General features: G+C 39.7%; 1 protein-coding gene across 2 annotated transcripts in view; it reads left to right on the top strand.

Annotated features, from left to right (window-relative positions):
* LOC113629023 (protein unc-13 homolog C-like) overlaps positions 1–24830 on the top strand; it is a 305901-nt gene that overhangs the window by 164043 nt on the left and 117028 nt on the right. For both annotated transcript variants that reach the window (XM_027123065.1, XM_027123066.1), the window contains one exon: positions 11538–14790. In XM_027123065.1, the coding sequence (XP_026978866.1) occupies positions 11799–14790 (2992 nt within the window). In that variant the 5' untranslated portion in view covers positions 11538–11798. The remainder of the gene's footprint in view (positions 1–11537; positions 14791–24830) is intronic.

The following is a 24830-nucleotide window of genomic DNA, read 5'->3' on the forward strand; positions in this document are numbered from 1 at the left end:
GATCAAAAACCATAAAAATGAGCAAAATAAGCTAGCAGTGCCTAATCATCTATGAAGAATACTTTGTGAACAGATTTTTATTGAGACACCCAAGGTGAAGAGCTCTTTAGATTTCATTAATTAGGCATGTGGACACCTGATCAGTGTACCAGTTTGCCAGCAATAATCATAATTTCTTGTTAGAGATATATTCAGTGTAATTTTAGCATAAGGCATATTTTTGGCTGAAATATTTTATGGTATAGGCAACTCTTGTAGAAATTCAATAATATCTTATAAATTTGAACCTTACTTTTTCAGAATGTGTGATAATTACTTCATCCAAGAGGGTATTAAATTTGTATTAAGAACAGGATAAATCCTCTCCCCTGACACCCTACTAACATTTAGGTCGAGTTCTGTTTACGGTTGAACAGATTAGTGACAGTTCATAAAATATTGGTACATTTCTTCATTGCTTTTTTTTCCCATTGAAAATTAATTAAACGACTATTAAATATCAGGCACCCTGGTACATTCCATTAGGGAAGACAGATGCAAAAATGAGAGATTATATTACCTCATGCTATTGCTATAATACATGTAATGCAGTGTAGTACAGGTGTGTGTGTGGTTCAGAGAATGTATCTATGGTGTCCAAGTGGGCTCATGATACAGACAGAGGGACACATTAACTCCTGCCTGGGCCATCAGAGGACTTCTGCAGGGTGGTATTGACCTGGACCTAGAATCCAACTTGCCAAGTAAGGAACTGAAGACACTCTGGCTGCCTTCATGAGTTTTGGCTTAAATAACATTTTGCTGAAGTAAGGGACGGAGTGATAAAGAAGAAAGTGGATATTAATGAAACCAAACACTACGCCTCGCCAAGAAATGTGACAGCTGTGGTCACTCTCATTATCACGTAATCTTACACATCTTGCAAACACCCCTAGGACATAGATAATATGGTTTATATGTGAGGAATATGAAATATCTGTGGTCTCAATCCCAGTTTCAGAAATGTTAAAATGTGAAAGTATGCATGTCTTAGAATCAATAAAATACAATAAAATCATTGTTACAAGTTTCTCATCCACTCCTGTAGAGTATGTAACATTTTAAAAGGAATAACTTTTAAGTGTATATAACACTACGCATTTTTATCTTCCTCACAGGCCTTCAGAATTAGTATGATTCTTACTCTACCTTGAAAAAACATTGGGCAATTTGCACTCTAAATGAAAACTCTAAAAGAGGGGCTTGTTACAATGGGCGTTTCTTTGCTGTCCTACAGTCAGGAAGGAAATGGGGGTAGAGGAAAGGTCTGCTTAGATTGGGATCTTATTGTTATTTGTAAAAACGAATAATAGCTAACATTTCTGAGTACTTCTGTGGTTCTAGCCACTCCTCTAATTCTCTCTTACTTAATCTTTACAGCAACATGAGGGAGTTGGTACTGTTATTTTCTTATGGGTCAGATGAGTCCGCCGAGGGACACAGAGGTTAAACAATTTGCTTACTGTGTACGGCTAGCTTGAAGCGTAACCAGGATTCACCGTAGGCCGTCTGGCTTAAGCCTCCATCCCATGCCCCACCCCTAACATAATGAATAGTGTATGTTGGAGCTCAGCTGGGCACCAAATGGAATACGCCTTCTATTCACCAAGGACAGAAGTGCTCCCTGACAGAACTGACGTCAACCTGCTTGAACAGTGTGCTGTGTATGGTTTGGGAACCACACCTATATTGTTCATATTCTAGCCCCATCACTGAGTAAGTCATTAGGGTCTTCGAGTCTCAGTTTTCTTGTTTTTAGAATGAGAGTAATATTTTACCTTGTGAGGATTTTTTTAAGGTTTAATCGTCGAAAAATATTGAAGACAGAGTGATGAAGATAGCAAAAAGTGCTCAGGAAGCTTCGATGGGGGCGTGTAATTTGCTCTCACAGGGATCTGAGGCCCTGCCTTGGCACAGGATGCTAGGCTGGTAATGTGTCCAACCAACCCGGTGGGACAGAGACATGGGAAACATTAGAATTAGTGGCAGCTTTTGCTCCAGAATGGTGTTTTTCCTAAATGGCCTGCCTTTATACGGCTTAAGTGCCAAGTAAGAATTCCAATACATGTCAAAATTGCTCATAAGATTTTCTTACAGAAACCTCTTTTAATATCAAAAGACGTTCTAGCTCCAGAAAATTACAGATGTTGACTACAGAGAATCAAGGTCAAAGTCAAATCATTTAAGGATAGAGTTAGATTACTACATCACAGAATGTTGCCATGGTAGGAAGATGCCAGCCCTATGGATGTGATTGCTTTAGAGGAGGGCAACACAGCACAGGGAGAAAAAGAGTGAAGTTGGGGCGAGAGACCTGCATTTTTGTCCCAGCTCTGCTGTTGGAACTTAGGCGAGTGTTTTGACCTTTCTGGGTTTTCATTTCACGTTGTGCACATTTGAGGATTAGTGCTGTTTGAACTGTACTCTCCAAGCCCTAGGAACCTGTAGAGGGTCTGTATGGGTTGTAGCTAGTGTAGAAGCAGCAGGTAAAGTAAGACTCCAGCACGGCTTCTTTAATTCAACCAAAGGGCCTCTGCTTTGATCAGTTATATTCATTGAGTTTCCACGTCTGCTTTAGTTGGGGGGAAATAAAAGGAGTAATGGTGAGTTGTGAGGATAAAAACCAAGTAAACTAAAACAACTTGTCTCTGAAATGACATCATTTTAAGTTGCTCATCTGTAGCCAGTGTACCTGTGCTCTGCTCTCTGTACATGTCTGTGGGCAGAAGTTGCAAAGACTGAAAAAGACCTAGTTCTTATTCTCCAGACGTGTGTTCTCTAGCTGGAATAGGGCCAGGCCATGGCCAAGACAGTAAGCGGGCAAGACTTAAAGTCTCCTCAAGTCTCTCATATCTGGCCTATCCTACTACTTGTCTTCTTTGGTGGGAGACTCTCCCCAACCCCATGCTTTTCTGTGTTCTCTCTGCTCTCCCTCCTGCTCTTGAGGAATGGTCTCAAAAACCTTTTATACCAAGATACAAAGTGATATATGCCTTAAAACCTTGGAGCCCCTTGGTGAGATTTGCATTTCATGAAAGACCAAATCTTAAACAAAGGTGATAAAGCTCTAATTATAGCTTCTTCTTGAGGCAGGTGTTCTTCTTCAAACATGTTCCATAGGTGACCACTTTTTTCTCTAAGGTTGGCTCTTATAGGCATAGCAGTAGAGCCTGGTGTTTATGAGAAACGACTCTGAAGCCAGTCAGTTTGGGTTGCGTTTCTAGCTGCATCACTTCGTAGCTGTGTGTCTTTGGGCCAGCTACTCAGGTTCTCAGTTTCTTCATCTGCAAAGTGGGGATCAATTACAATACCTACTGCAGATATTATAAACAAACATTAATGTAGTAATCTCTACAAAGGACTCAAGACAGAGTAAAGCATATAATAAGCATTAAACAAATGGAAAAACATGTACAAGAGCTATTTGGTAAATAGTTTAGAAGAATGATGGAAGACTGAATATCATGGTTTAGACTATATGGGATATATGAAAAAGAAAAGATGACTAAGTAGTTAAAGAAACTATTGCATAAAAGATTAGTCTTGATCTGGCTTTTAAATGATTGAGGCCAGATTAGTTGGAGGACATTCTAGGCAGGGTGAAGAACAGGAATAAAAGTGACAATGGAGGAATAAGCTTAATGTATCCACAGAACCGTGAAGAGGCCTAGAATAGAGGGTATACAATAGTCTGTAGCAGGAGAATAAGAGGAAAACTATATTTAAGGAAGATTAGACGGAAGTCAGTTCATGGGATGGTTTGGAGTGGCAGAGGATATTACTTTAGGAGGCTAGTAAGCTATTGCAATATTAAATATCTAGAGTAAGGAGAAGGTACATTATTATAGGGAAGGAACCAAGTTTTGGAGTCAGGAGACCCAGGCAACTACTTTAGCATCTATGAGACTCACCACCCCTAACCATAAACTGTGGATAATATCCTCATAAGGTTACCGAGAAGATCGGGAGTTGATACATACACAAGTAACTTCGTAGGTTCCAAAGAATTAAAATAATAATTACAGAATTATTAGTACTAGATGTCATTGAGCACTCCTAAACCAAAGTAGCAGCAATGGAGGTGAGTAAAAATGTAGATGGGCTGTTGTTTGACGAAAAAATTCATGAAATATCTTATTAGCTAGAAAAAAGAGGGCATGAATCATTTGGCCTTCATTCTTGGGGAAATGGGGCTTTCTATTTATTAAAAAAATGATTTGTTAGCTTAGGATAAGCCTCTTAAGTTTGCTCATTTTTGTTGAAAATATTTTCATATGTATTGGTTTATTGTCTGTGCCTTAACATAAGGCAAAAAATGAAGTGTTCACAAGGACATCATTTCAGGTGTTACTGTGTTTCAGCAGTTTTCATTGTCATAGTCATCCCTGTGACCATCAGTTACATTAGATAGAGAATTCTTTTACTCCTTCATATAAAAAGATATATAAAACAGTTATAAATTTGCATTGATCCAATAAAGACATTCTAGGAGATGCTTTTTAAAACTTGATCTTTTTATTTCCTTATCTCCTGCCTTGTCCCAGCTCCTCTGCTGGTCCCTCTCATCAGCTCCTTGTGGCTATTGGTGTGATTAGCTTTCCCTTCCATTTCCAGCTACCCAGGTTTGTTACATTGTTGTGCTTTAAGGATCCTGCTCATGAAGTTTTGCGGTCAGCACGCTGGCCAGTGCTGTTTTCCCTTGGGCCTTCTGGCTCTGATGAGCTGCTGCCGTGTGTGGTTAGGTTTGCTCTGTCTCTGAGGCAGCACCTCTTCATTCCCATCTGATGGGAAATTTCTTCCAGTCAGCTGTTTTCCAAAGCACCAAGGATTTCCTGTTGAACAGATATTTGGTGAACCATGTTCATATATTTCTCTGATTTATTTTTGGAAAAATGTCTCTTAAACCAGCAGTCAGAGAGTAGAGGGTATTTGCTGCTGAGGTGCTATAATGAGAAACAGAGGCTTTCTTGCTCTCTTCTGGTGGGAGATCAGTTATCCTCCTAACAGGGTCCTGGATGCTTAACACAAAGTCAGTGCCAACAAAGGAGCAGTTAAGAGTGAGACTTCCCTACTGGGCTGGTAGCAGGGATTAAGCAGATAGTAATAAATAGAAGGTCAGAAACACAGGTGGCAAGCCTGAGGTTCCTACACCAGAGGTGGGAATTCAGCTCAGGGCCTGTGAAGGAAGCATCATGCTGAAGTAGAGAGGGCAGGACTTGGGGAGGCAGCCTAGTAGGGCTGTATCACATCGTGCTTCTTTGTCTTCTCCCTCCCTTGCAAGTTAACATTTGGATACCCAGTTCACCTACTTCACTGGATTTGATAAGGAACTTAAAATTGTTTATTTATCTGAAAATACTTTAACTTAGTTTTGGTAATGATTTAGCAATAAATTGCTGACTGTTCAAATGTTCGTTAGCTCTTTTAGCCCACAAGGATGCCTACTGTTATAGTCATACTAAATAGCTCTTTTACAAAATGGATTTGTTAACATACAGGCAAAAAATATTTTACTCCCCATTGAACCCTAATAGGCAGTTTGGAATTGATACACTTGGAGTCCAAATCTGGGGCCTGGAGTCAAGGTTGTGTTGCTTGTTAGCTGCATATATTAAGGCAAGTTTCCTCAAAACTCTAAACCTCAGCTTCCTTTTCTGGAAAATAATAATACTAATTTCACACAATTATTATGGGAATGAAGTGAAATGAGGTAAATTTTAGAAAATTACATACACAGTGCTTGGCACACAGTAAGTAATAATTAAATATTATTACTAATGCATCTCATAATAGTCTAGTGTTTTAATCTTTTTCAAAATCCTCCTTCCCAAAACTTTAAATCTTACCCCCAAACTTCGTTACTGAAAAGAATGTGTGGCTGTATAATGAAAGGTAATACAACTGGAGGGTAAATATGAGATTTTGAATTCAAGTGAAGAATCATGTGATGATATGTTGGTCTCCCCATCCCTTCTCAATCCCTTTGCCTCCCACATACCTCATACTGATGCTGATTTTGTCCTGATCTGGGCTGCTCCCATTTTTTTAAAAAAAAAGAACTTTAGAGAGGAGAGTAGGTATGTGGATTTGTATGTGGTAGGTGTTAGGACTTGTGTCAATTACCACTGGCAACATTCACTTTACATGCAACCGATAGCTTCATAGACCCCAGGACTAAGGACCAAGATATCCTTTTTTTTTTTTAAACGTAGATTTAATTTATTTACTTATTTTTGGCTGCGTTGGGTCTTTGTTGCTGCGCGCAGGCTTTCTCTAGTTGTGGCGAGCGGGGGCTACTCTTCATTGCGGTGCGTGGGCTTTTCATTGCGGTGGCTTCTCTTTATGGCGGAGCATGGGCTTTAGGTGCACGGGCTTCAGTAGTCATGGCTCGTGGGCTCCAGAGTGCAGGCTCAATAGTTATGGCGCACGGGCTTAGTTGATCCACAGCACGTGGGATCTTCCCGGACCAGAGCTCGTATCCACCTCTCTTGCACTGGCAGGCGGATTCTTAACCACTATATCACCAGGGAAGTCCCAAGATATCTTTTTGCTTTAGTTATCTTTCATAAAGCTCTGGTGGAAGCTATTGGGAAGGAGGATAACGTGGTGCCATTTACTAGCTGTGTAACTTTAGCTGTATCTTTTAATCTCTTTGAACCTCTTGTTTCTTCATCTGTAAAATGGACATATAATAATGTCTTCTTCAACAGGTTTCTGTGAGGATTAATTGGGATAGTTTAAGCTTCTGGAACATAACAGGTGTTCATTAAATGTTAGCTTCCTTCTCTACCCTGGCCACTTGTCTAAAGGAAGTACCCCACCTGATATCTGAGACTCAGTAACCTTAGCAAGGCAGCTGTGGCTTTGTAAGAGAGAGAGAGAGAGAGAGAGAGAGAGAGAGAGAGAGAAAGATAGAGATAGAGAGAGAGAGAACCCAGTGACTAGGAAGGTGAGATTTCAATATTGGAAAATTGTCACTGGACCATAGAGGTATAAAGCATTCTCCATTTCCCCTCCAGTTTCTTCTTTAAAATATATGCTATGTTTTTTCATCTCATCCTCCAACCTAGCAGGATTCCTAAGTTTCCTCCTACTTCTATCTATCTTAGTTTTCACAAGAGATACCACACTATGAATCTTCCGTAATTACTTCTTGCATCTTTTCAACAGCCTTCTTCGTTCTCATGACAACTAATATGTACTGGGCTTTGCTCTGTTTTAAATACTGTTTTAAGAACTTCACATGTGTTAACTCATCACAGATATCCCATGAGGAGGTACTATTTCTGTCACAATTTAATAAATGTACAAGTGAAGGCAGTATAGAAGTGACTTTCTCAAGCTCATACAACTATTGTAATATGTCTGAGAACTGGAATTCCAATGCAGGTAATCGGAATCCAGAGGCCGTGCTGAAAACCGATAACCGTTAGTGCCTCCTCATCAAATAGCACTTCTAAACCTAAGTTTCAAACCTTTCCACATTCTGTTTAGGTTTTGCCCATCCAGACCCATCTCCCTTTAGTCCCCATCTCTCTCCAAGGTGGGTGCTTCTCCATCTTTGGACACGACATGAATGTTTGGGATGCTTGCCTTCTGCTTATACTGATTTTCTTTCTCTGGATCATTTAAGGCCCAGTTCAGCTAGTTCAGGCTTCTTTGTATCTTTATTGTTTATCTAGTAATTCATGGGCTTGTTGTTTCTGCATTCATTCATTTGTTCATATATTTATTCATTTGTCCAGCAAATATTATGAGTCGATTACATATCAAGTAACATAGATATTTAAAGTTAAACAGGACATAGCCCCTGCCCTTCAAATCACAGTCAGATTTGAGAGATAGACATATAAATAAAATATTTCACATAAATAATTACTGTATTGTAAGTTACCGTAACAAAGGTACATTCAAGGTATTGTGGGAGCACAGAGGAGGAAGTGCTGGGCTCTGAAGAGGTGCAACAAGATGATGCTGATCCCTGCTGGATCTAAGATACATAGATGAATATATAGAGATATTCATGAGTGAGGCATGTGGGGATAGAGGGAAGGGGAAAGGGATGGCGGCAGAAGGAACAGCATGGACATATTGGTGAGGCAACAGTACGGTAATCAGGGAGCTGTTACTACTTCAGTGCCTTGGGCAGATGTGCTTGGGGGAGTGACAAGAAATGAAACTGCTGAGAAAGGTAATGTCTTACGTAGAAGGAATTGTATCTTTTTTTTTTTTTTTGCGGTACGCGGGCCTCTCACTGTTGTGGCCTCTCCTGTTGCGGAGCACAGGCTCCGGATGCACAGGCCCAGTGGCCATGGCTCACGGGCCCAGCCGCTCCGCGGCATGTGGGATCTTCCTGGACCGGGGCACGAACCCGTGTCCCCTGCATCGGCAGGCAGACTCTCAACCACTGCGCCACCAGGGAAGCCCTATATCTTTTAAATATATTAATTTTAGAGAGGAGGATTTGAGAGAAGGGCCAAATTAGAGCTAGGAAGACCATATAGGATACAACTGTAGTAGTCCAGATGAGAAATTGTGGAGTTCAGAACTAAGGCATCACTAGTGGGATAAGGGGACATACATCAGGTATGGATATGGGATGGATCATATTGAATCTAGAATGATTCCTGGGTATATGTCTTGGGTAAATTAATAACTATGATGATATGATATTAGCTGAGACTAATTTGGGAAAATGACTAGGAGTTGTATGGAGTTTAATTTTAGACAACCAGGTGAAGACATTAATAAGTAGCTGAAATGTGGGTTAATTTGGAGGTAAGTATGCATCTGTGAAATCATCACCAAAATTTATGCTATGAACATATCCATCATTACCACAATCTATGCTGTAAACATATCTATCATCACCCAAAGTTTCCTCCTGCCTTTTCTTCTTTATAATTATTATTATTTTGTGATATGAACACAACATAAGATCTACCCTTTTAGCAAAATTTTAAGTATACAGTATTATTAACTAACAGCACTGCGATGTACAGTGGATCTCCAGGGCTTATTCATCTTGCATAACTGAAACATTGTACCTTTTGAACCAATTCTTCAATAACCACTTATTGAATGTTTATTATGTCTGCTGGGTTCAGGATGTTTAAAATTGGGCAAGTCATCGTCTTACCCTTAAAGAGGACATAGTCCAGTGGATGGAGACAGAAATGAGATTATAATACAGAAGAATTCGAATTGCTCATGCACTGGATTGTGGGAGAGTGTGGCAAAGAGAGAGAAAAGCTCAGTGTGGGTGGTCAGTGAAGTCTTCACTGGACAAATGATTTTGAAGTTGAAACACAATTTTTACAGATAGGAAGAGCTGGACATGAATGATATTCTAGGTAGAGAGAATAGAAGAGTTACTGAGGTGTGAAATAGCGTAGAGCCTGTAGTGAATAACAAGCTGTTCTGTATGGTTGGAATACAGAGCAAGTGAGTTCGTCTGTGCAGCTATGCCGACATGTCCACGGGTTTGTGTTTTGAAGCAGGGCTTCAATGTAGATTGAATTTTCCTGTTCAAAAATTTTCCAACCGTTATAGTCTAGAACAATAGCTCTGAACTAGTAATGCAGGTCAAGAAGTCTAGACACAATTTCATGAAAACTTTAGAGGCATTGACAAAATTGCTGCGTTCATTTAAATAAAAAGCAGATATTTGTTTCCAGGTTTGAGAGACCCAGGATCTTAGATTGAGTGATTAGTGGAACAATTTATTTTGTCAAAGTTGGTTTTAAAATAATTTATCTACCCTACTGCTACTTAACTTTCCTTTCTTTTTTTTTTAACATCTTTATTGGAGTATAATTGCTTTACAATGTTGTGTTAGTTTCTGCTGTACAACAAAGTGAATCAGCTCTATGTATACATATATCTCCATTACTTAACTTTCTAAAGTCTTTTTTTTCCCCACAAGGAGAGGTCACATAGGAATACAATAAATATTTTTTGAATTTAATTCAGGAATTAATTTCTTGCAATTTTTATTAGTAGAAAACATGGCATGTAATTCTGAATGAATACCAAATTGTTTCAGACAAGCAGAATTAGACTCTAACAGCTTATGAAACCTGGAAGACATGGGTTTAGAGTCTGTCTGTTTCTCTCCTCCATCTTTTTTGCTTCCCTTTCTTATTGCAGTGCCCTATCTCTTATGAAGCTTGGCTCCTGGCCAGATAATCTATTCCTCAAGTCCCTGCAGGGCCCTAGTAAAGTGAAATTGGCAGATTTCCAAGTGGAGGGAGCTGATAGAGAGACATCAGGCTCCTAAAACAATGTGCAGTTTGTGATGTATTCTTTAAAGAATTAAATAGATTATTTATCTACCCAAATCCATAGTTTGATAGCAACAAAGGCTTTTGGTCATTGCTATTATTCTGTGATATATTTCAGTGATAAAATAGTAAGTTCAGTTCAACAAAATTGTGTGTGAATACCTACCACATACAAGGCACAGTGCTGGTAAAGCAGCAAAATTAATGTAAACTGTCTTCCTCTTCTTCACGTAATTCAAAAAACTAGCTATCACAAATATGATTTACTTGTGTGGTCATTTGCATTATAAAATACCAAATCATAGGATGAATTATATTCAACCAGTGTTTGATTATCTTTAGACATGTTTCATTTGTGGTACAATTTTGTTTATGTGATTTGGTGTTCTATCTTCAGTCATGGTCCTAACCCTGGGGTTGGGTTTCCTGCCACCTGCCACAAGGCTGCACTGGTTGCCTAAGGTGGCTTTGCTTTCTCAAGCCACATCCTTTCAGAACTGAGATGTGTTATCCTTATTTTCAAATATATTTTCCTATTGTGTTGTTATTGTTACTACAATGCCTAAATTTGATATAACTATTCTTTTTTCAATTCATGATACTCCATTGACAAATTTGATGCCTATACAAGATGTATTTTCTCTTGGTATTTATGTCATCATATGAAATGTTTTCTTACTTGAATTACTTTAGTCATCATTTAAGAAATTATCAATCATTGAATACCTAGAATAACAAGATTATCTGAATAAAAAAAATCTTACCTACATGGGTAATATTAATTTGATGAATTTTAAATGTTTGAGGTGGGGGGAATACATTTAAACTGAAGTGCTTATGTTTGTAGAAGTAAATGTAATTGTAAGAAAAGATATAAAGTGGAAACGATAAGACCATGCAGGTAATATAGCTTTTTAAATTGCCTGTCACCTTACACAACATTTTCTAAATAATTATTATTACCTTTACTAGTATTTTAATTGTGTCCACCCATAAGTGATTTAGGAAAAGAAAATTATAATTTAAACATAGTTATTGGTTCTGATTTGCTTTAACTAATTGTTTTAAAAGTAACTGTGTTGAAATTCAGATATTTCCCTGTCCCCTCTGCAATTTTTCACACATTGTGTATCTTGAATAGCTTTGAAAAATGTTGGAAATGGGGTAAATCTAGGATTGAATTCTGATATTCATTTTAACGTTCCTTTCTTTTAGGTACTGCATGAAGTTATGTGGAAATGAAAGCGATTCACGAAACCCCTCCTCCAAGAGTGAATGAATGTCTTTCATAAATGGAGCTTGGCTTCTGGTTTTCCCAGGACACTGACATTGTGGCAGAGACACAGCGGCTCTTCCTGCTATTTTCAGTGATTCACAGAACATCTGAACAGTGATGCTGGCCTTGGATTTACAGATTTCCATCCTGACACCTTATTTACTTCTTTGGGGCAGAAAAGCTTGCACTAATTGCTCTCCATGGTGGCTAATCTTTTCAAGAGCCTGATTTTACCTTACATCCATAAGCTTTGCAAAGGAATGTTTGCAAAGAAATTGGGAAATACAACCAAAAAAAAAGAGAATCGTCAGCTGAAAAAGGATCAAGACATTCTTATTGCTGGCCAGACCAAACCCCCTAAATTTTCTAACACCTTGAAAAGCACTGTAAAGAAGATTGCAAAGTGTTCATCCGCTCGCAACTTATCCACTAAAGAAGACAAGGCTAACAAAGAATTTTCCCTCTCCCCAACGTTCAGTTACCGAGTAGCTATTGCCAATGGCCTCCAGAAAAATATTCATATAACCAGTGGTGAGAATGAGGATATCCTTCAGGAGTTATCTTCCATCGAGAGTTCCTACTCAGAATCACTCAGTGAACTAAGGAGTAGTACAGAAAACCAGGCACAGTCAACACACACGATGCCAGTTAGACGCAACAGGAAGAGTTCAAGCAGCCTGGCACCCTCAGAAGGGAGCTCCGATGGGGAACGCACTCTGCATAGCTTAAAACTAGGAGCTTTACGCAAACTGAGGAAATGGAAAAAGAGTCAAGAGTGTGTCTCCTCAGATTCAGAGTTGAGCACAGTGAAGAAAACCTGGGGAATCAGAAGCAAATCTTTGGACAGAACTGCCCGAAACCCAAAGACCAGTGCCCTGGAGGCCGGATTCAGTTCCTCTGGCTGCATTAGCCAAACACAGGATGTCATGGAAATGATCTTTAAGGAACTTCAGGGAATAAGTCAGATTGAAACAGAACTTTCTGAACTCCGAGGGCATGTCAATGCCCTCAAGCATTCTATCGATGAGATCTCCAGCAGCGTGGAGGTTGTACAAAGTGAAATTGAGCAGCTCCGTACAGGGTTTGTCCAGTCTCGGAGGGAAACCAGAGACATCCATGATTATATTAAACATTTAGGTCACATGGGTAGCAAGGCAAGCCTGAGATTCTTAAATGTGCCCGAAGAAAGATTTGAATACATTGAAAGTGTAGTGTACCAAATTCTCATAGATAAAATGGGTTTTTCAGATGCACCAAATGCTATTAAAGTTGAATTTGCTCAGAGGATAGGACACCAAAGGGATTGCCCCAATGCAAAGCCTCGACCCATCCTTGTGTATTTTGAAACCCCTCAGCAAAGGGATTCCGTCTTAAAAAAATCATATAAACTCAAAGGAACAGGCATCGGAATCTCGACAGATATTCTTACTCATGACATCAAAGAAAGAAAAGAGAGAGGGATACCATCCTCCCAGACATATGAGAGCATGGATATAAAGCTGTCTACTCCAGAGCCCAAAATCAAGAAGAACAGTTGGCAGTCACCTGATGACAGTGATAGAGAGCTGGAATCTGACCTCAATAGAAACAGTTATGCTGTGCTTTCCAAGTCAGAGTTTCCAACAAAAGGAAGTGCTTCCAAGTCAAGTTCAAAATCACACAATGCTAGAGCCAAGAATAAAACTTCTAGTAGCAGCAGGATTGCAAATAAATCAGAATATGATAAAATTTCCTTGTATTTGCCAGAATCGGATAACTTGGCAAAGCAAACCACAACCTATTATGCAGACGCAACACCTCTCTGGCACTCACAGAGTGATTTTTTCACCACTAAACTTAGTCGTTCTGAGTCAGACTTTTCCAGATTGTGTCAATCTTATTCGGAGGATTTTTCAGAAAATCAGTTTTTCACTAGAACTAATGGAAGCTCCCTCCTGTCGTCTTCAGACCGGGAACTTTGGCAGAGGAAACAGGACGGCACGCCTACCTTGTATGACAGCCCTCAGGATCAGTGTTTGAATGGGGCTTCTCAGGGTGTCCAAGTACAGAGTGAAATTGAGAACGCAGAAACTGTGGACAGTGGAGTGAGTAATAGCATGGTGTGTGCATCTGGAGACCAAAGTCACTACAGTGATTCTCAGCTCTCTTTACATGAAGATCTTTCTCCATGGAAGGAATGGAATCAAGTAGAGCAAGGAGCTGATTTAGGTTTAGATTCATCCACCCAGGAAGTTTTTGACTATGACACAAACAGTCTATCTGATCAACAACTAGATGTTTACCATAAAGACCTAGAAGACTTGGGAAAGTGCCACAGTGTCCTTCACGAGGACTCTGAGAGCTATGATTTAACCCAAGATGACAGCTCATCTCCATGCCCTGGGTTGGATAATGAACCACAAGGACAGTGGGTTGGCCAATATAATTCTTATCAGGAAGCTAATTCTAATGAGCTGTACCAAAACCAAAGCCAGTTGTCCATGATGTATCGAAGTCAAAGTGAATTGCAAAGTGATGATTCAGAGGATGCCCCACCCAAATCTTGGCACAGTCGATTAAGCATTGACCTTACTGATAAGGCTTTCAGCTTCCCAAAATTTGGATCCACACTACAGAGGGCTAAATCAGCCTTGGAAGTGGTATGGAACAAAAGCACACAGAGTCTCAGTGGGTATGAGGACAGCGGCTCTTCCTTAATTGGGAGATTTCGAACATTATCCCAGTCAACTGCAAATGAGTCAAGTACCACGCTTGACTCTGATGTCTACACAGAGCCTTATTACTACAAAGCAGAGCGTGAGGAGGACTATAGTGAACCAGCGGCTGATAATGAAACAGATTATGTTGAGGTGATGGAACAAGTCCTTGCTAAGCTAGAAAACAGGACTAGTATTACTGAATCAGATGAACAAATTCAGGAATATGATCACCCTTCATATGAAACACCTTATGAAACCCCACAAGATGAGGGTTACGATGGGCAGGAAGATGATGTGGCTAGTGAAGGGGGATTGGAACCCTTAAAGGAAACATCAGCTGAAATGAAAATAAAAGAAGATGAAAACCAAAACATCCCTGAAAAGCCCCTGGAAATCATAAAGCCAAAGAAGATTCGTCCCTCCTTCAAAGAAGCAGCTTGGAAAGCCTATAAGAAGCAAATGGCAGAATTGGAAGAGAAGATCCTGGCTGGAGGTATTTATGTTTAAATGCTACATTATGAGCTCATTGTGTTTTACCATTGGGTGGTGTTCTTTAGAGCATGTTCTATGTTTACTCTTGGGGGAAGGAATTTACTTTCAAGGAATTTGCATGTTTATTCTGAGAAGGATTTTATTTTACTCAACTCCCCCAACAAGTTGGGCTTGATGATTTAAAATCAAAGTGTTTTCAAATAGGTCATAAGCCCTATACTCTGTGGCTCAACATTTCTGTGCTAGGATTAAGCAAAAACCCCATTTCATATTCCCAACTTTATTGCATCAGTTATCAAAGGAAGGATGAGTGAAATCAAAGAGCAGCCTGGGGTCTACTTTTTGGTCCTGTTAGGTTTTACAGGGATTGGGAGAAAGATAAAATTAATCTTAAAGCATTAGGAAAGATGGACTCCCAGATTTCCCACTCCTTTTCCCATCAAATCTATACTTTGGAGCCTGCCAGCAGGAAGAGCTAGTTCTGCACAGCCAACCCCAGCCCATACCATGGAGGACCACAACCTCCCTCACTACCTACCGATGCAGCGGAGGGAGGGTACTAGAGCCAAAACCCTCAGGCTGTACCTGAGCGGTCACAAGTCACTCTTTTGGAGGATAAAGGAGATAGAGTTGAGTAGCTTCCTCCTAAAGAGTGGAGTAGAAGTCTCTTGCCCATTATGGAAATGAAGGCAGTACCTTACCTAATAGTTTTACTTGACCTCCTGGGGGAACAATTTTGGATCGTATACTTTGGAAAAGTAGCTGCATGTAAATAAAATTTTTTTGACTTTTTATTTATCAACAAACCTTCATCTGCACTTACCTCAGTCCCTTACCATTTATGTTATTTGCATGCTTATCTCTTTATATCTTTGGGATAGTTTGATATAATCTCAGTTTTAATGAATTACATATTGTTAATGTTTTCCTTGATTATGGCATTGTCGTCTTTAAAATACTTGCTGTACATAATACTCCATAAAGGTATATATTTATATGATCAAGTGTTAATTGCTATTATGAAATAATATAATAATTTCTTCAGCTGGTAGCTGATTATGGCTTCTTTTTCTTAAGCAAAATTGTGATCAGATACTGCTCCAAACTGGCCATTTTCTGGTTGACATGGATGGATCATTGAATAATCAGATACCTTTATGGTTAAACTGTTTCAGGCCCTAAAACAAGTGAAATAACTATTAGGGTTCTCTGCTCTAAAATTCTGTCCATATAAAACAACATATCTTATGGAATTTGTTTAAGGAACAATATAAGTCAAGGGCATCTTGGGTACATTAGCTGTGTTTTTTGGTGGTTATTTTTTTCAGGGAAAAGTTCTCAACTATCTTTAAAATTGATTTGAAAAGGCCAAGTAGTCAAAATTTTTATGTAAATGTAATTCATATTGGAATAATGTCTCTCATTTCAGAGTGACTTTTAATATTAGATATTCTTATTACTGAAACTCAGTTCATTGTTTCTTGAAATACAGGTCAGCTTTTTGACAGTGTATTTTACTTACTATGGATTCAGAGAGGTCTGCTTTAAAGGCATATTAAGAATAAGCAGTGTGTGTGTATATGTTTGTGTATCTGTTTGTTGTGATGCAATACATGAACGTTTTAATGCTAACTGCTTAAGGTATCTGAAATGTTAGGCAATATTATAAATACAATGAAACTATACGTTTCAGAAAAAAGTGGATCTTCATTATCTTAAAAAATACCCCAAATTAGCAAACTTCTGCGAGGTAGGTTGTTACTGATAATGACCATTTACATAGCTAACGATCCTAGTCATTCAATGGCATTTATCCTCAGAAGACATAAATACACTTGGTTATCCATACACCACCCACTTCAGAATCCTAAGAAGGTAAAACAATCGGTATCACATACCTGACACACCAGGCCTGACAACAGAGGACTCAGACCCCTCTAAATCTTGGAGCTTGGCTTGTTATCCTATGAGCCAGCTTTGAATGGAATCTGTTGGATATCATTTATCCTAAAGGAAATCATACACCCGTCTTTAAGATGCTCTCTGGTTGCTTGAAAGGCGCCAGATTGACTACGCAGGAGGTTGCGGTAGCCTAGATTTTAAAGGCCATCTCTTCTCCCTTTGGCAGCAGTCAGGCAGTTGTCCCCCTCCTGCGCTGCCAATATGCTTCATGAGGAAGGGCAGCCAAAGAAGGACATTTTTCAGGCCCCTTCCCGGCTCAGAGCATCCCAATGAGTTGCCGGTCGTCGTGATGGGTTTCATGTCCATAGCCATCTGCTTTACTGGGCTTTGGGTAGATGCCAACAGATTTTTCTCTCCATGACCACTCAGTCACCATTAGGTAGCAGTGCTGCCTTTTCTCCATTACTAACCTGGCAAGATTGGACCTTAGAGCTCTTGCTGTAAACGATGTGGAATGCGGTTCTCCTGTCATTGCTTGATGGAAATGTTAGCTCATAAATTTGAATCATTTATTTCAACTTTTGTCTTCAGGGTCCTGGTAAAGAGGGATTTTTTTAAATATCATTCCTTATTTTTTATTAATTAATTAATTAATTTTTGCTGTGTTGGGTCTTCGTTTCTGTGCGAGGGCTTTCTCTAGTTGTGGCAAGCGGGGGCCACTCTTCATCGCGGTGCGCGGGCCTCTCACTATCGCGGCCTTTCTTGTTGAGGAGCGCAGGCTCAGTAGTTGTGGCTCATGGGCCTAGCTGCTCCGCGGCATGTGGGATCCTCCCAGACCAGGGCTCGAACCCGTGTCCCCTGCATTAGCAGGCAGACTCTCAACCACTGCGCCACCAGGGAAGCCCCAAGAGGGATTTTTTTAAAGACCCCAGTGTACATGGATGTTTGGTACCAGTATTTCTGAGAATCTTCACCTTGAACAGCAGGCCAGTGGGGAAAGAGATTTTAGACTGTGTGTAGCCAGAACCCCCATGAGGCCATATTCTTTTGTTGCTGGAGCCTGCTTGTGTAGCTGGCCTGAAACCCACACCATGGTGATGAACATCTGATCCCCTGCCTCTAGCCCTTCACCACCCATCAACTGGAATTAACTATTACCTCCTCAGAATTTCCCTGTATCTATCTCTTATGGCTCTGGCTTCCACCTCATATAATGACAATTTATGTGCATTCCTCATGTTCTCTTCTAAACTGTAATCTGAAGGCCAGAGGTCTTGTCTTTTCATCCCTTCATTTGCACTGTGCCTAGACCAGTGCTTTATACAGAGATGGCACTGAATTAATACCTTGGATGAATGCCTGAATCAAGGGAAGCAGGATACTAAACAAAAAGCACAAGCTTTGAAGTCAAACTCAAATCCAAACTGTGACCTTTAATTGCTAAGACTATGACTTTATCTCCTGAGAGTTCAGAAGTATGATTAGAGATAAAAACTTACTATTGAGCACTACTATATCCCAGGCACATTCCAGGCAGTTTATCTGCTTTTTATCCCTTTGCTCCCTACAGCATCACTATGAATTTGATTCCATTATTATCTCATTTTACAGGTGAGGAAACTGAGATGCTGAAAACTTCCATAACTTGTTCAGTGTCATACAGTTAGTAAGGGGGTGAATCCAGAATTAAATAGATGGCTAATTTGTTTATTTAGAGCAGCTATATGCTTACTCACCTCAAAGGTTGTTTTGTTCATGTTTGAAGGTGGAGAAACATGAAAATGGAGGTGGCATTAGCCGTGAGCCTTATTCCAACTAAAGGATTTTCATGAGAAAACAGGACTAATAGGAAAGGCACTAGGGTTTTGTTATGGAATAGTTCATTCCCAGTTTTTCTACTTCAAATCCATGGTTCATCTTATAAATCAAGGCTTGTAGAGCCCAATACATAGCGTACAACAACTGCTTGAAGGATGAAGTTCTGAAGTCTGAGTACACTTTACCTGACTCTAAAGTCAGTTTGCAGTAAATTTTTCTAGCAGAGAACAAAAATTTTGTTTTGTTTTGAAATGCCATTTCCAGGCTGTCTGTAGGTTCTGCAAGAGGCTGCTCCTAGACAGATTATAAAGTTCATGAGTGAATTTCTCTTTCTGTTGCTACTGTCATGCCAGAGCCTGCCCCAGTATCTGGCAAATTTATCTAGTCCACACATATTTACTTATCTCATCTAGTCTAAATGCTAGACTCCTTTCTAAGTTGCTTGGCTATCTAGTTCCATACAAAGTGGAGAACTCTTAGAATTCAAATAAACTTTAGTTTTCTTTCTTTCCATCAAAAAGACAATTTTACTAGATATATTTTAATATAGTGCAATAGGGAAAATGTGATGGAGAGTGCAAGCAGGACTTTTCACTCCTTTGGCTCCGTTAATCACATCTTTCTTTCTATGAGGGTGTAACTTATACATCTCTAAAAACTTAGTTGAATTTACTTAAATTCCAGGTTTAATGTTGAAGAATAAATAGTTCAACTAAGTTTTGGAGGTTTGTTGGCCCAAGTTTGTCTATCACGAGGTGCTTCTTAAATGTTTGATTGCCTCTGGGCCTCCCCTGCGGAGAGTCTAGGTCAGGAGCGATGGGGTCTGCCTTTTTAACATGCTGCCTGACGCAGGTGAGCATCATAGCACAATTTAAGAGTGCTGCTAAGCACTGTGCAGCAAATGTTATACCTTCCCATGTAGTGTCGTTTCATCTCTTCTTTTCAAATTAGAACAGATAGAATCAGTCTAAGAAAACGGGTGAATAATTTTCTTAAAATGAAGAATGATTTTCTAATTCTCCAGAGCAGTAGGTTATTACACTTATAAAAAGGTTTTGGTAATTTATACACATTAAAATATAGAGAACAATATATGTATTCCTTGAAATTGAAACATCCTTCTTCAAGGCAAGTATAGCAGTACTGGTAATAGCAGAAGGCAACCCATTTGTAAAATGTTCTATTAAAACGCTGTGCATAGCAATACACTTTTGGTTTAGTATTGTTTGCTTCTAAATACTCTAGAATTACCTGTGATATAAAGTGATTGTCTTGCTGTTTGAAATAGATTATGATCTAGAAAGGAGACCTGTGAAGAGTGAAGTGGCCAAGGGCCCTTACAGGCATTAGACAGAGCTGGCATCTCTACTTCTTGCTAGACAGAAAGCCCAAAATACCCAAGGGAGTAATTCTTCTAGGAGACAGGACTGGGACTCAGAATACAGATGTGTTTATAAATCAGTTGTGTGGGGAGAGAGGTCACGGTGGTATGTTCCAAGAGGACCCAGAGGTCTTAGAGTATATGCTAGTGTGAGATGGAGCTAAGAGATAGGGACAGAACCAACATATATTTAACACCTTCCTATCCTATTCACCTCTAGAAATTTTAAGTACATATTTAATCCTTGTTGGGTAGTATTAGCCCCACTTTGTAAATGAGATGACTGAGTCTTCATGAGGCAAAAGCAGGTCAAAGTCTATACAGCTAATAAGAGTATTGATGGAAATTGATGTACGTATGATAGAATTCAGCATCTGATGCTCTTTCCATGACATCCCATTGCAGGTGTGGGCAAGTCTTGTCATGAAAGGATGTAGCTTATATGTATATATATATATATATATATACACACACATATATACACACACACATATATATATATATATATATTTTTTTTTTTGCGGTACGTGGGCCTCTCACTGCTGTGGCCTCTCCCGTTGCGGAGCACAGGCTCCAGACGCGCAGGCTCAGCGGCCATGGCTCACGGGCCCAGCCGCTCCGCGGCATGTGGGATCCTCCCGGACCGGGGCACGAACCCGTGTCCCCTACATCGGCAGGCGGACTCTCAACCACTGCGCCACCAGGGGAGCCCAAGTTGTGCTTTTCAGGTCAGCCAGTTTTGTGTTAGCTTCTGGAGTATTGATCTCTGTTAACATAAAGTGAGTGATAATAGTTTGGGATGATACATTATCACATTTTTAAGAAGTTTACAAAATCTGGAAGGGTGACACTTGTCACATTAAAAGACTTTATTAAGAGTGAGGAAGTGCCGATAATAGTAGTTTTTGAGAAATGAAAGCATTTTACAGGAGGTAGGGAAGAAATTCACAAGGATACACGAAAGCTGGCTATTAACAGGAATAATGAAAATGCAGGGTTCAAAGATTTTGTTTACTATAATTATTAATGGCTCCTAGCTACATACCTGGAACACTTGTCTTTGTAGGGAAACTAAAAACACATTTTTCAAGGGAAATATTAACTGACGATGAAAGATGGTGATTTCCAGATTGTAATAAGAGTATCACTTCAAAGCCTGCAGTGCGATTTACAAATTCCAGAGATTCAAGAAAAGGTATTATGTCAAAATCTCAGATGGATAGGTTTATGTTTGTTTGTTTTGGCTAATGTCATTGTTCATACACTTTCTGCAGGTTCAAATAGATATGTTCTATAGAAATTGTGAATCATGTGAGAATTTTCTATGTGGTGTGGAATAAAATAAAGAAACTCTGTAGTCTGGTGTAAGACACAGCAAAGTATAGCCTAATCAATTGTTATCGATTAGATGAGAATTGGAGGAGCTGGGACCTGAAATAGATCTACCCACGGGGGTGATTCAGACTCTGAGATAAATCCAAGGAGGAAGTGAGGAGAGAAAGTTCAGTGCAGCCGAAGAAAATCTGCTGCTTGGGAAGTATACCTCAGGCTACAGATGGCTACCGAGGCATCGAGAGTCTAACTCTACTTATCAGTTGGGGAGGTACAGAACAGCCAGAAACAGAGAACTGGGGACATGAGGTGGGCAACAATTTTCTCCAGGAAGTCTTTTGTTTTTTATTGGACCTTGGTTACCTGGTTAGGGACCAGGAAAGGATCTGAACATCCCAGAATGGGAATTATTAAGAGGAAAGCAGGGCTTCCCTGGTGGCGCAGTTGTTGAGAGTCTGCCTGCCAATGCAGGCGACGCGGGTTCGTGCCCCGGTCCGGGAGGATCCCACATGCCGTGGAGTGGCTGGGCCCGTGAGCCATGGCCGCTGAGCCTGTGAGTCCGGAGCCTGTGCTCCACAACGGGAGAGGCCACAGCAGTGAGAGGCCTGCGTACGCAAAAAAAAAAAAAAGAGGAAAGCAAATCCCAGCGGGATTGATATACTAAATACATCATCCAGAGAGCGACCTAGCGACCTAGTTGCCTGAACTTAGGTCCATGATCAGGAATGAGTCTCTAATATAGGTTAAAAAAAAAAGTTTGATTGTTCCACTGGCATCCAAGGACTGAGCCCAATTTGCAGGCAGAATGACTTGATGCTGAGCCTCAGATTGCTGGGATACCCTGACCGCAAACAGAACTGTTCCGCATGATAAGGTATTAGCTTAGGTTGCCTCCATAGACTACAAGACCAGAAGGAACTAAATGCATTAATGGACTTCTTCACCCTGGTTTATTCCAACCTATGGTGTGCATTCTCTTCTTCTTCATTTTAAAAGGAAAGAATGTTATGGAATCTTGTCAACCACCTCTTTCATCAAACTTGGTTCCTGCTGGGTCTCTGCTACTTCCAAAAATAAAAGAAACCCTTAGAGGATAAAAATGACTAACATTCAGCAGATTCCAGCGACTGTGATATGACTCTGTAGGCAGTCCCCAAAGATCCCAAAGATACTTTGAGCAATGTCACTGTATTTAGAATAAATGTATCTCTCTCTACTCCCCCCAATCATCTTCACTGCCTCCAACTTATCCCTTGCTTCTTCTCCAGTTCAACCATGATTACTACTTTAAAAAGGATAGTACTGATTTCAAAGTATGAAACTTGATGTGTATGTGGATACTTTTAAACGTAGCCCTGGCACACACAAACACACACATTAATTTTCTTAGGAACCCCATAAGGTAGGTAGCTTAATAACAGGTGACACTTATTGAGTGCTTTGTTATGTGCCAGACACTATTCTAAATATTTTATACTATATTAAGTTATATAATCCTCACAATAATCCTATGAGCTAGGTACTATTATCATCTCCATTTTATAGATGAGAAACAGAGACACTGTAAGTCTTCTAAGAGGAGAAAAAAAAAACCTAAGTAGCAGAACCAGGATTTAGAATTAGGCATTTATTTTCCAGATTCTGTGTGCTTACTCACTGCTGCCTAGTTTGGGATTTTAGAAATTAAGTATTGCTATTCAGCTTTATAAGATGGAAACCTGAGGTGGCAAAACGTTGATTTACCCGACAGCACGGATTTGTAAGCAGAGCTACAGTTACAAGCTGTTCTCCCAAATCAAAAGCCAGTACTCAAGCTATCAGACCAGTCTCCCATTTTACATGATATTATTACAGGCAACGTGATTATCCAGGTACCATTTCTGTGAAATGTGTGATAAAAGAAATTGTTGGCTGCATGTAATAGTGGCAACAAGAAATGACAGACTGAATATGATATTATTTCCCAGAAATGTAGGATAAGCTTCCCCTTTCTTTAACACATTCTCTGATGCTTAATGATGTCTTGTGGAAAGCCCGTGGCTTTCGTTTTCTATTTTGTTCTTTAGTGATTACAGTTGAAGACACACACACACTCACGTGGGCATGAACAGAAACAGAGGGTGTGAATTCACTCAGTGTTAACAGGGTGGTGTTTTACTATGTGAGGAAAATCAGTAGGAAAATTCCCAAGTTGATCAATATTCCCTTTGCATTTTCTAAACACATAAAGCAATTTTCATGTTTTTTAGAATTAACTATCACATGTATTTAACTCTCATAAAACACCAGTGAGAGAGCCAACCTCTTCAAGTCTCTGTTACCTTAAGGTAATTACTAGTAGTTATGTAGGTTGTAAAACTGGCAAGCGATGGGACCAGATATAAACTCCAGGACTTCTGAATCCTACTCTGGTGCTCTGTGCACAACAGCATGCTCTTAGCTACTTGTGTACATTTATGCTTCTTCCTTCTGGACTTTAGAACACCTGGTCTGTAACACAAACTTCTGGGGCTATGTCAAGGCTATTTCTCTGCTGATTCTTAAAGTTAGTGGTTCTCAGGTTTTAGAATGCATGAGGAACACTTGGGAGCACTTGGACTAAAATATAAATTCCTTGATCAAATCTTTAGTTAATTTCAATGCAGTATGATTCATGGATCACATTAAGAAATGCTTAACAGTTAATAGTTAATAATAGATACTAAGTGCTTTTTTCCTTTTACTCTTTCTTGAATGACTTCATACGCTCCACTGGCTTGTTATCATTTTTTTGCGTTGATGGTCCCAAATCAATGTCTTTGAGCTAACTCTCCCTTCCCCAAATGTATATCATACATTTATTCTTTCAGTCATTAATTCACCGACTAGTTCACTTATTCCTCACTACGTATATAATTGCCTGGCTGGGCATCTGGGATACAGTACTGACAAATCTTATTTGGTCTTCGTCTTTGTTAAGTGGTTATGATGAATTTAAATTTCAAAAATACACAAATCCATCATTTTGAACTTGGCTAACTGCTGGAGAAGTAAGTACAAAGTGTTAAGAGGGCATATTATCATTTGAAGTTTAGAGAAGACTCCCCTGAGGAAATGACATTTGATCTGAAGTCTGAAGAATGAATACCTTGAAGTAGGCTAAGGGAAAGAAAAAAAAACATTCCAGGCAGAGGAAGTGGATTGGACCAGGATCTTAAGGCAGAAAGTGGTGTGATGTATTTGAGAAACTTAAAGCCTGGTGTGGCTGGAGTTCATCAGGCAAGGCAGAGAATGGTATGAAACCAATCTGGTGCAATATCCAGAGGCCAGGTTTTTCTGAGTCTTGTGGAGCAGTTGGGACTTTTTCCCCCTACTTACCATGGAAAGCCATTGAAAGGGATCGGCTGTAATGAACTGTAGGACTTCATTCAAATGGCGTATTCTGTAGGTCTCAAACTCATCATGCCTAGCATCCAACTCTTTTCTTCTTGTCTCCTAATCCGGTTTCTCCTCCTGGATTTCCTATCTCAGTAAATAGCACCACATCTCCCTGTTTGCTCAGGTCAGGAAGTCATCCTTTTTGGACGCTTCCTTGTCACACTTTATGGACATTTGTCTCATTTTGGGCT

The sequence above is a fragment of the Aethalodelphis obliquidens genome, unplaced genomic scaffold, assembly GCF_003676395.1.
Source record: "Aethalodelphis obliquidens isolate GAN/ISIS:26980383/991018 unplaced genomic scaffold, ASM367639v1 scaffold26, whole genome shotgun sequence".
NCBI lineage: Eukaryota > Metazoa > Chordata > Mammalia > Artiodactyla > Delphinidae > Aethalodelphis > Aethalodelphis obliquidens.